At 38.3% G+C, this 13,083-nt stretch overlaps 1 protein-coding gene across 1 annotated transcript in view; it reads right to left on the bottom strand.

The window, feature by feature from the left end:
* Nucleotides 1–10,031: 10,031 nt before the first annotated feature.
* Nucleotides 10,032–13,083, bottom strand: part of NHLRC2 (NHL repeat containing 2) — a 39,858-nt gene continuing 36,806 nt past the window's right edge. Inside the window, exon 11 of the mRNA XM_036439107.2 lies at nt 10,032–12,305. Within this exon, the coding sequence (XP_036295000.1) occupies nt 12,049–12,305 (257 nt within the window). The 3' untranslated portion in view covers nt 10,032–12,048. The remainder of the gene's footprint in view (nt 12,306–13,083) is intronic.

The following is a 13,083-nucleotide window of genomic DNA, read 5'->3' as shown; positions in this document are numbered from 1 at the left end:
TGGAGAAGGTTAAGGTTATGAAGAGCTAGGGAAGAAGGGTGTCCACTGAGCAACCAACAAATGAAAAGCTTACATGCAGCGCAAGGTAGGAGATGAGACACAAGGAGTCACCTCTTGGCAAGGTTGTTCAATACCAGCATGCACTGCTCATCAAGGCTGCAGAACCGCATTTCAAGACAGGCTAGATCCCTTAGGCCAGTGGTCGGCAAACTGTGGCTCTTGAGCCACATGCAGCTCTTTGGCCCCTTGAATGTGGCTCCTCCACAAAATGCCACGGCCTGGGTGCACCTATTTTGAAGAAGTGGCGTTAGAAGACGTTTAAGTTTAAAACATTGGCGCTCAAAAGAAATTTTAATCGTGTGCTGTTGATATTTGGCTCTGTGGACTAAGGAGTTTGCCGACCACTGCCTTAGGTGGCTGCTCTCACGGGCGACTAACAGGCAGCTTCTCTATCACCTGATCCATTCCAGGATTCGGCAGAGGCACTTTGTCAACACAAATTACGACAATAACTTCGGTTTTGTACCTTTCACCTAGAACACTGACCCATGGCAAAACACCCCCAGAATATTTTAAAGTTTGTAACAGCAGGTGCAAGTAAACCAAACAAACTCGGCTGGCTGCCTTGCTCTTCCTTTAGAAAGGTAAACAAAAGCACTGTCTTTCCTATTTGACCTTCTGCAAGGCTGTCTAGGTGCCTTGCTGCCCAAAGACCGGGCACAGGGTAAACAGCCTCCTCAGAGCCCTCGCGATGCTTGGATTCCTAGGGCATGTGAGTTTCCGGAACACGGGCAGGCTATTGTGTTTCCCTTTCCAGGATATGGAGATAAACCAGACTTCACATATTTATCCTCCTTATTTTGCTTACTCTATGTAATAAGGTGGTGGTGTCATTTCAAGTGAAATGCCAAGTCCAGAACAATTTCAATTTAGAGAGAGAGTTATTATGAAGAGAGCTGATTCCTTTCACATTGACATCTTAACATTAAGGACCTGAATGCTCTTCTTGTTGACAGGATTGCCCAAGCTGGCCTTACTTAGGGATCCTCCCGCTCTTTTCATGGTAGCTCAGTGATTGCCTCAGGAAGAGGAAGAAGTAGCAACAGATACAGTGACACTGTCAGCTTCTCTTAGCCACAAAATGAAAATAGGCTCTATCTGGATTTAAATTATGATTTGCAAAGTATGATCTAAGTTGCTGCTTATGAAAGCTGTGATCTAAGATTGACTAGAATTTGAATTTTGGGTCCAAAAGGAGAAACTAGAGACTACAACAGGTCAAATACATACACACACACACACACACACACACACACACACACACACAAAACGTGTGCATACTGAATTATAGATGTATGCCACAAGTTTAAAAATGTTTATCTATTTTATATAGAGAAATGGATAAATATATAGTCATAGCTAATTTGGAGCAAATGATTAGCCAGCACTGAGCTGCTTCACACATTGGAAGGTAAATTTTAGATTGTGGGAATTTGGAAATTCACTTGCCTGTCATTTCATTTACCCAAGTTTTTTATTATTATATCTGTACCTTAACAGCTGACAAGATAAGAATTGAGCACAAAATATCATCAAATGTGTAATGGAAGAAAAATCACATAATAATGTATTTTTTTTTTAAAGCTTTAAGATCAAGGTCACAAATCTGTAAAATAGCACAATCACTACACGCTGGGTAGCCCATGATTTTTTAATAAGCCTTCATTTTAATGGAGTTCAAAATAGTCTGAGTACAGTTTTGTGTATATAAAGGATATGTCAAATCTTTTTGTGGCATTTTCATAAAGCAAGAAGGGAGCAGCAGAATGAATATTCAACCTCCCCCTACCCCCTCAAAATCCTTTTCTTAGAGGTTTGTTGCCCAGTTTGGAGTTTAAAAATGCAATTGAATTAACGAGAGATTGGAGTTTACACAGAATTCTTTACACTAACAATGTTGCATTTGGTTAGCTAAAAGTGCTTTAGATCATTTTCTGAGCCTTACTAAAAAATCTGTGAATGCACCCATACTTGAGTTGGTTTGTAGTGTGTGTTGCATTCTAAAGAATATCTTAGAAAAGCTTGAAGGAATAAAAAAACAAATCATTATTTTGAGGTGAAACTAAACAAACTGACTTTCCCATATAAAATCCAAATCCCAGAATGGCTCAGAACTCAGGTCATCTGGTTTCATTTCCCACCCACTGTGATAAAGGCTTGGATCAACCACCTCCGGCCTCTGTTTGAAGACCTGCATGGGGGTGGAGGGCTCAGGGCTCTTCGCAGCACCAATGACTCAGTGCCGGAGCGTTTGCTGGTTGTTAGTCACTGGGCGAAGCACTTTCCTAACATTATCATAAAACAATTCATGAGGTATTAATAACCAATTTTACAGATGAGGAAACCGAATGTTGATTGAGGTGAAGTAACTCGCTCAAGGCCATTCTGTTGGTGAGGGTGCCAGGCCAGCTGGCACGGAATTGGTGCTTTGGGTGTGATATTATGCTGTGTGACAAGGATATTCCCATCTGACATGATGCCTCTTCACTGGTCTAAGAAAGCACCACAGGCTCCCTGAACAAACATTTATGTATTCACCGCTTCTCGTTACTCTTCTGGTTATCTGTTTTGGGATGCACACAAAGCAAGCACTGCCACTGTGGGAAACAGAAATCTTCCCATTTCAGTTTGCTCTAAAAAGAAAAAAAAAATTATACATTTGTAAAAAAGTCAAACAATACAAATATATATGCTAAATAAATACTAGATCTTCCCTAGCCCCTGTATTCAACTCTATGTAGTCATTAGGTATCTGTTGTGTCTTTGCTTTTCTATTTCATGCACAATTTCATTTACTACAGTTTAAATATATTTTATTGATTTTTTACAGAGAGGAGGAGAGAGGGATAGAGAGCTAGAAACGACGAGAGAGAAACATCGACCAGCTGCCTCTTGCACACCCCCCACCGGGGACGTGCCCGCAACCAATGTACATGCCCTTGACCGGAATCAAACCCGGGACCTTTCAGTCCGCAGACCGACGCTCTACCACTGAGCCAAACCGGTTTTGGCTCATTTACTAGTTTAAATCAACCCAATCCCAAGTCCAGTTGCCACAGCTTACTAACTTAGAAGCAATCACCCTCCACTGTTACACACTTCACTGTTAGCTCTTCGGTCCACAAATTGCTACGTAATCGCAGGCGTGTCCCATAATCAGTGACCAGTAAAGTCACTTCTTTCCAAGGCTGTTGGTGACTGGTCACTGGGCATGTTGCTGGTGCAAACTGTGTTGTCGCCTTCTTGTGTCCTCGTAATAGAGCCACGTAGCAATTTTACTACAACAGACAATCAAAAGAGGAAACTGGCCTACAAGGCAGAAAGTAGAGCGAAGCAATGAAAAGCGAAAACACTGGAAGGGGAATCTGAACCGAATGCAAAGCCTTCTAGAGACAACAGCGGCCCATGGGGATGTGTGATAGACTCTAGGTCCGAAACGTAGTGAGGGTGAATGTCTCAGCATAAATCAGTGACATGGCTGCGATGAAAAGGACGATGTCTCAGAGGAAGTGGCTCTGGCAAAACGTCTAACATGAAAGGAACTCTTGGAAACAGAGCGCAGGGTTGAAAGCACAGAGGTTAAGTGTTAGCTGAGGCAAACTTGGAGTGCGACTGTTTGCCAGGGCAGGGGAGAGAGCACTTGCTGTCTCACACATTTTATGAGGGGAGCAAGCATTGCTCCAATACCCTTGGGGAGTTTTCTTTCAAAGAAATAAAAACTTGAATTCTCAGTATCTGTGCCATTCTAAGAGTGTACTAAGTAGTAGCTTCATTTTCCATACATTTGTAATGGACAGTTTTTAGTATTTTCACAAACATTTTTAAAGATCCTGGAATAATCAGCATCCTGTCCTTCCATTGATCAAGATGGCTTTGCAGCTTCAGCTGTACCATCATTCATGGTCATTTCTGTGCAAAGCAAGGACCATCTCTGTAGGTATTTGTATGAACAAATATGCACATGGATAGGGCTGTTGTGTTTTACTGGAAGTTGCTTTTGACCCTCTTCACCTTCACCCATTTTGTGCAGCTCCCCGCTCCCTTCCAACCCCCAACTCCTCCCCTCCGGCTCTAGCAACTGCCAGTCTGTTCAGTGAATCTACGTGCTCCAAGTGTTTTAGATTCCCATCCCTGTGCTCCTTTATTTCTTCTGGCATTTTTGTAGTTTTTATGTGGTCTTCAGTTCCTTTCAAATTCTGGATCCTGTTAAGTGGAGCTCTACTTTGTGTTTGTTTGTTTTTCTTCAAATGTTCCCAATACCATTTCCTGAAAAGAGCACTTTTTCCAAACGTTTTCAGAAACATCTATGGTAACTATGATTGATTTTATTTTGAGTTATTTGCTTGCAGAGTTGCAGAGGTTTTATTTTAAGCTAAGTATTAATACTCATTTCCACAAACATTCAAACAAGAAATCACCACTTCCAGGTTTCTAAGCAGTAAAATTATCTCATAGTTTACTTAAAAAGCATACTGAAAAACAGAAACATGGCTTTAGAGAGAAAATATTTAATGTTTCATGGAAAAAATGTACAAAGCTTTAGAAAAGGGCTACTAGGCCTCAGTGCACAGCATAAGCACATTCTCATTTCCACAGTCACGTTTTACACTCTGACTCCGTGACAGAGGCCACAGCGCACTCGTTCCAAACAATCTGCTATAAACACAGGTAACTTGAAAAAGTCACTGAATATAGTCTTGAAATGAATGTAGAAATACAGTGTTGTATAAAAATATATTAATCTGGCTACACGAAACACTTAAAAAATGCAAACCAAGTAAATTCTTTTAGAACTAGACCATGTCTAGAAATATCAATATATGTCCTAGTAAATTGGATTTTCATTGCATTTTTCATCTTTGGAAAAAAGAATAAATATAATCAAACCTTTGGAATGACAGGCATGAAATGAAGTCAGCACAGCAAACCAACTCTATTCTCAGAAATAAAACCACAACGTTATCAACACAAAAGAGAAGCATTTGTCTTTAAAATTGGACAAACTGATGAGTTGTTACAATTGGAAAGTAATTATATGTCACACAGGAAATTTGGATTTGTCCATAATCCACATGTTAAGTAATGACAGCAATTAAAACATTTCTAAACTGGCTCTTAATGGGCCCTAACAGTAAGAATTTAACGTTGTTTTTTTTTGTTAGCCTACCTAAAATATAATCAGGAAGGTATACCTCAAAATAGAGAGAAATGAATCTCAAAGTCACATAGGATATTTTTCCTTGGAAAACAGTTATTAGGAATTCTAGGAAAAAAACTGACCACAGCAAAATCTTGCTATATCTGTTATTTCTGTAACCACAGTCCCTCAGCGAAACTTCCATAGAAACTACTGTTGGTTTTAAAGAGAGGAAGCCTTAGGTGTGGAGAGGAAGTGGTTGGGTATTTCTTTACCGGTAAATTTGGATGCTGAATATCAGACGCATGCGTGAACAAAACATTTCAACTGTATACACACAAAACCCGTTAGCATTTTAAACACTGTCATGAGCACAGCAATGAACACCATGTACAGGTTTACAGAACCAATGGGTTTCTGCCGGGACTCAGAGCGACTACAGACCACAGGTTCCAAAAATAGCACTGTTTCATGACAGAGCCCTACATCTTCAGAGAGGAACGTCCTATTTTTATCCTTCATCACCACCATTTATCAACTCATGTTTTCTCCGACATACCTTAACATTTGTCACGAGCAGAGCATGCTAACGAATCATAAAAAACAATGTTTCCATGGAGCCTACTTAAATCTGAGAGCTAGTTTTTCTCTCCCCATCAGTACGATGAGGTCTCATCTTGCTTTATTTCGAATGGAAACACATAACAAAGTATATGAAAAGCAAGAAGTGGTTGTTCGTTTGCCCATCTGACTCGTTTCAATTTTTTTTTTTTCAGTTTCAAATTTTGCATGTTAAAAAAAATCTGACAATTTTGCCAAGCTCCGTGTTACTGTACAACTGGTCTGAAAGCTGCTGCTTAGGGGAAGAATTCGTGCCACTCCCGGGCAGTTACAGAAGCGCCCCGAGCACGGGTTTAGCTGCTGGCATGGTGCTTTCCCGTGTGGGTGCGGGTACAGGCTGGAAGGGCATTAGAAATACTTATGATTCCTTTTTTTTGGTTGTTGGAGTCTTCAACAGGATGAAATGTCCTTTGGTACGTAGACTTGAGGGACATGCCAGCAAAGAGGAGGGACACCCCAAACAATGAATACCTGTAACTAGGCAAACACTCCTCAACAGTGTCTAGGGCTTTCGCTTTCCAACTCCAGCCCTGAAAATTCAATTGAGTCAGCCATGGAAGGGGTCTGGCAGAGGCTGCCTCCGGGCCTGGCCCCGAGGCTCTGTGGTCAGACTTCTCAAAGCCCGAGGCAGCCAGGCCCACCCGCAGTCTAGCACAGGGCCAAGGCCGGCTGGGCATGTATACATGTGGGGCAGATTAGCTGAGCCCCTAACTTTTAACACCATTGGTGATAGTACCCTATCGCAAGGAAATGGGGAAAAAAAGAACTTTTATTTAGGACAAGAGTGCCTTATGGTAAGTGTGAATTCTTTATTTAAGTTCCTTATTTATGTGCCACGGGAAGAATCTTGGTGACTAATAGTGAGAAGGGAAATTCTACTTCTAAAGGATGACATTACCCCTCTAAGTTGATGTACAGTTTCTTGTGGATTGTAGAAATAAGATTCAGCAAAATTAACAAATTCTAATATTACTTAATTTAAATGAGCAAACTGACAATGAAAAGATGTTTCTGTTTTTGTACCTGTGTGGCAATGAATCATTTGTTCCATTCCTTTAAGCTGGAATAATAGGCTGACTTGGGGAGAACTCGACTGCAGTGGAATCGCATCTACCTGAGTCACTGTTGGGAGGAGGGGGTCTGCATACCACAGTGTTATTTATGAAGTAAGCAGAGACCTTTGTGTGTGTCAACAGACTGGCCAAATATTATGTTTCTAGAGCTCACTCTGCTTATTAAAACAAAATTTCCTTAAATATAAATGAGTATTTTGGGCTTGAGGCAGTTCTGTGCATGAATTCAGTTAAACTTTATGGTAAGGTCTTATAATCACCTTTTGAAGACCAATTAGAATGATATTGTTGGAATACTGAAAAGCTATTTAATCCTTTAATACACCCACCTGCCAAGAAAAATCTGCATTTAAGAAAGAATGATAAGAGAAAATCTTTTGGGGGACAACAATTACAGATTGTTCCAAACTCTGAAGGATGAGTGATAATGAAAAACCCCAAAAGCTGAAATATATATAAATTTTAGAGAAGGGAAAGGGGGAGATAGAAACATCAATGGTGGAAGAGAATCACTGATCAGCTGCCTCCCGCAAGGCCCCAGTGGGGATCGAGCCTGCAATCCAGGCATGTGCCCTTGATCAGAATCAAACCTAGGACCCTTCAGTCTGCAGGCTGCCACTCTATCTACTAAGCCAAACCCACTAGGGCTAATTTAAATTTTAAAACCAATCATCACTAGGATTTTTTGGGTTCTTTGTATAGATTAGTTACTAGATATAACTGAAAGATTTGTATTTAAGACAACTTTGAGAGGCAATACAGCCCTTCCCAAATGGGGGATCTATTATGTTTGTGTAAGGGCTTATAACTTCCTTGTGTCTCTATTTCCCCACCAGGGAAATAAGAAAAAGTAATACCTCATAAGTGGTTGTGAAAATTAAATGAGTTAATAGATATAAAGCACTTAGAAAAGTGCCAGGCACAAAGTAAGCACTCAAGAAATTCAGCTATTATCCTTATTTACTTAAATACTGCAAAAGGCTTAAGAAAGCATTCACAGAAGGAAACAAGTACTCCTAATTGCTCAGTTTGTTCTCCCTCTACATCTAGTAGCAGCGCTGGGAATGAGGAGACCTGTGTTCAAATAAAAGACCCACCCATCACCCCCGTTCAGTCATTGGCGCCAGGCACCGCTGCAGCCTCAGGCATGTCTGGGGGATCTGACCTTCCTATGCCGACAAGCTAAAGCTGTTTCCTATGCTGCAAAAATGGACATGACATCTACTTGTCTGATTCCTTAGGCTACCTGGAAGCTCACCTGAGGCAAAAGGCATGAAGATTTTGAAGATTTTGTAAAGCACCATCCATAGTATGTTACAAGGATGTGGTTTGGGTGAGTATGTCTAGACCCTCTCAAAGAAAGTTTATGACTCAGTTCTAGAAAGTCTTTAAAATAAAAATTAAATTGCAGCTATGTTTCTTTATCATTATAGATTATAAAATAGTAATATGCTTTATTATAAAACTGGATTTCTCATTTTGAATCCCAACTCTGGTGAAAATTAACATATCAAATAGTTGGTAGAGAAATAGTTTAGAAATTGTGGTTGCAGAGACAATGTCAAGTCATTTGTTTATTGTCATAAGTTATTACTACTAACTAAGTCTATAATTAACAGCTTTATTAACTACTAAATGCTTTACAAACACTATTTCATTGGATCCTTAGCGCAGCCCTAGGAGGCAGGGGTAGTAGCCCCCTTTTATAGGGTTAAATCCAGTGACTGCAGAGTTCCTGCTCTTCACCACTACGTTCTACTACACAGCAAAACACCAGCAGAAAAAGCCACAATCACTTCTGTCTTCACGAATCACATACTTAGATTAGAATTGGTAGATCCAAGAGCACTAAACTATGTTTTAATCTTTGGTAAGAAAAGTTATTATATAATAAGTGCTTACAATTTAGCTCATTTAAAATCTTTCCAAAACATTTCCAGTTGTTTTTTAAATAACACATTGTTTACTGAAAGAAAAAAAAAATGCCATAAATAATTCCACCATTCAGGAAAACTAAGTTGACATAGTTCCTCTGCATATATTTTTATGCAATTGTGAACTATGGAATTTAGGTGATTTGTTATTGTTGTTAAACCTCACCTAAGGATATTTTTGTGTTGATTTTTAAAGAGAGGGGAAGGGGAGAAACAGAAGTAGATGAAGAGAGGGAGAAAGAGAAAAATAGCAATGTGAGATGCACGCTGACTGGTTGTCTCCTGCACTCATCCCAACCAGGGCACTTGAGGTACATGTCCTTGACTGGAATAAAACCTGGGAAAACTTTAGTCCACAGGCCGATGCTCTATCCACTGAACCAAACCAGCTAGAGCAGAATTTAGTTGATTTTTTATGATGATTCTTAAATATGATGCCAATATAGTGGTTAGATTGAACATTTTTAAATTGGCAGATATAAATTAAGGGTAACTTTTATATAAGAAGACAATTATTATATTATAGCAATAGTATTATCAATATCTTTCCTAACTTTTTAACTATGGAGAAACAAGCAGAAAATGTCTTATTTCAGTATTAGAGCTCAAAACTATATTGACCATAAAAGAAACGTATGTGAGAAATTCCTGAGTTGATCTTAGTATCTGAGTATGTATACACACACATACATATATACATATACAGACACACTCATCCACACATATTAAACCCTTTTTGTAGCTTTAAGATTTATCGTTTTCTCCAGCCTGACAATACTATAACTAAATATATTATTACAATAGTTAAGGAGAATTTTTTTTTTTTTTACCACTGAAATTTGCCAAAGTTATAGGTGATTAAACTATCAACTTTCCCCTTGTGAATAGTTGTTAAATATTTGCTTGAGAAAGCATATTCAAGATTAGCAAAACTTTTCAGGGATCATATCAATCCAAAGTATAAATGCAGAAAAAAAATTCCACCATTTGTGAAATGCTATAAATAGTGGCAAACCAATAGAATAATTTATGGCAAAGATTCCAGGTATTATGTCAAAGTGTTTGTAATGCCACTCCCCTGGCACTGTGATTAAGGTGACTTATACCACCATCTCTGGATATCATCATTTATGCAGGAGAAAAGCAAGTTAAAAATATACATATTCCTATAGTAAATAGAAGGCAGACAAGGATCAAGAAATTTAAAAAAATAAACCTTCTCATACTTCCTCTTATATAAGAGGTTTATGTTAGTCACAAATTCTAGGAAGCTATTTATATTGCTTTAGTATGATTTGCAAAAAATCCTACTCATCATATAAATAATAATTGGAATGTGAAAAAACAATGCAGACTGGTAGCTGGGTAAGAATAAGAATGTTCATTAAAACTGTACTTTGAAAGTCAAGAAATACTAACCTAAAACACTGTCTAGACAAGTATTTGATAGTCTCAAAATATTTTTGGGTTTTTAATGTAGGTGAAAATGCATATAATATGTGTGTTTGTGTACAATATTAAAAAATTATTAGCAGATAATCTTTGAATTATCAAGTTAAAATTGTATAAACTTATATTAGAGAGTGAAACTGTTTATATCCTTAAATAGGAAAAGATAAAGTAAAAATATTCTCATCCTATCCAACTGGCATTATTATAATCAAATGATATTAAAAAAAAATAGCCATGGCTATTTGCCTTTTATTATAGAACTTTTTTTGTTTTTTTTATTTTGAGGAAAGGTTTATGAGGTAATTACAAACATAATTCTTTACACTTCTACCTCTCTTTAAATAGCATTAGCAGGTTACTAATGAAGTCAAAGTCCTGATCTGTGCATTTCCTTACTGCGGAGATTTAGGTATCCTGAATAAAGAAGAGGTAGGACGTTCAATTATATTTCAAGAAATGAAAGAAAATAGGTAGATGGTGGTGCTTAAAATATTATATTTCAAATTTAGCACTGTTTTTGAAGGGAAGAAAGGCATACTGTCTATAAATATTTATTGAATGTGGTTCATCTGATTTAAAAAAAAGCTTGTAAGCTGATTAAACCACAAACCTGTTGAATCAGTTTTTAGTAAAAATAAGAATAGGCTTTGAAATAGTTATAAAGAGAAATTACAATAAAAAACTTTCAACATTTTTGGGGATTAAAAAAACCCAAGTGTTATCAAATCCCTGTATGTTTCAACCTTAACATTTTAAAGAGTAACGTATTAGGATATACTATACATATTAATAGCATGAAAGTGCATTACATGGAAATTCACTTGGAAGTAATTTTAAAAAACATCACAATAAATGATCGTTTACTTAAATTCTGAATATAGGACCTGAAAATACGGGCACCCAACAAACCTGCGTTTAATGCCTATATTATGTGAATTTCTAAAACACACAGACCATGTATGCCAAATTCAGCTGTCACAATTTTTTATCATTAAAAATATCACAGGAATGCGACCCTAAGTCCTTCCTCCTGAAAAGCCCTATTTCTAAGGACTCATTCATTGCCTGGTAAGGCTGTTCATTGAGAAAACAGTTAAGGGAGTGAGTCTATATGTCCTTAGAGACTTTTCCATATAGAGTTGTAAGGCATTAATAATGGTAAGTTAGAAGAGCAAGTAACATAATAAAAATATATTCTCTTTTCAACGTATTTCAACTGAGAAAACCCCAAAAGAGAACAAAGGACACATTTACCATCCAGGTCCTCTAAGCTCCTACTCTGAGGACAGAGTTTTGGGGGAGGGAAGGCTAGAACAGACCTTATGCCCTGAATGTCAGGTGTCCTTATACAAACAGTGGACTGGATCTCGGATATTCTTTAAAGTTATTGTGAAATTACACATTTAAATGTGCTGCTTGCTATTAATAAATGTAGAAAAAGTTAGTTAAAACACTTCATGTCATTATTGTTATCAGCAAGCATTGCAAATTATCTCATGATAATATTCTGTAAGTGTGGACTTAAGTCGTGTGCCAAATAGCAGCAGAGATAACCGTGGATCAGATGACTGTCAGTGCTTAGCTGGTACAGCCAGAATGAAGGAGTTTGCTTATAATAAATAATTAAATAAGGAGCACAGCTGTACTTTACTATCAGCTGCTAAACTGAGAGTGGGTGTCCAGAGGCAGGAGTGAAGTTGCTTGTCATAAGTTACAGTGACAGTGAGGATGAGGAACAGACGGCGGTGGAGACGGGTTGCTAGCTAGCTTGCTAGAACGCATACTTGAGCTCTACTGGAGCTGTGCAGCCTTGCTGGGCATCGGTGATCTGTAAAGGCTGACTGAACAAAACCCCCTTCATCATACAGGCACTGCTGTCTGCGCTGCAGTAATACAGAAACACGCTGACAGATACGACAGCTTCCGGTGACGAGCAGTCCCCAGGAACCTGCAGTGAGATGGTTGGTTGATCGGCGATGCTCTCTATTTCGCCAGATGGCACCTGTCCTTGAAGAAGCCATTCATTGCCTACGAGGTAAAAGGTAAATTATTAAGACTCTAAAAGAAAGATAAAAATATAAAAACTACAAAAAAAATCAGGGAATACAAATGTATTAACTCTGCAGTGACTTGCAAATTAAGATTGTAATACATTATTGACTATCAAAAGGTAATAATAAAAAATAACACTATTTTAGAAATAAGTAATACTGCATATATTATTCTAATGTAAAAGCTGAGATTATGTCTACCTCCTTATTACATAAAACTCTTCCAAGATTTAAATACATAGATGTACGTAACAGAAATCTAATAAACCACTAAAAACTTTTATCTTCTAGTATTTAAAAGCTTTAAGTTTAAATGTCTTTATTCATCTAGTGCCTTCTGTCAGAAGGAACACATGCATAGCCCTGAGGAAGCACATGCTTGCAGACGTTCAGCTTTAGAGGGGGTCAGAGATGAAGGGCCAGCAGCTGGGAAGTGCAGGGCGTGCTTCCCTGACATCTGAAGTAGGCTACAATGAGCGTAACCCAATGACTGACTGACTGGCTCCTGAAAAAATGCAGCAGTGAGGCGGCTCTGGGCCTACTCTTGAGCTTTCCTGTCTTTCTTTTGGCCTCAGGATGAGCCAACACTCAGAGCACCTGTCTTTACTGGTCCTCTCCATCTCTTCTTTAGTTTACTCCATCTATTATTCTGTTGACTAATATATCAAACTTGAGAAAAACATGCCAAATAAGAGTAAGGAGAAGGGAAAAGGTGAGAATCTAAAGAGTTAAATCCAGAGTTCTTATGCAGGAAC

The sequence above is a fragment of the Pipistrellus kuhlii genome, unplaced genomic scaffold, assembly GCF_014108245.1.
Source record: "Pipistrellus kuhlii isolate mPipKuh1 unplaced genomic scaffold, mPipKuh1.p scaffold_m20_p_15, whole genome shotgun sequence".
NCBI lineage: Eukaryota > Metazoa > Chordata > Mammalia > Chiroptera > Vespertilionidae > Pipistrellus > Pipistrellus kuhlii.
The sequence above is the reverse complement of the archived record's forward strand: the minus strand, read 5'-3'. Positions and strand labels throughout refer to the sequence as shown.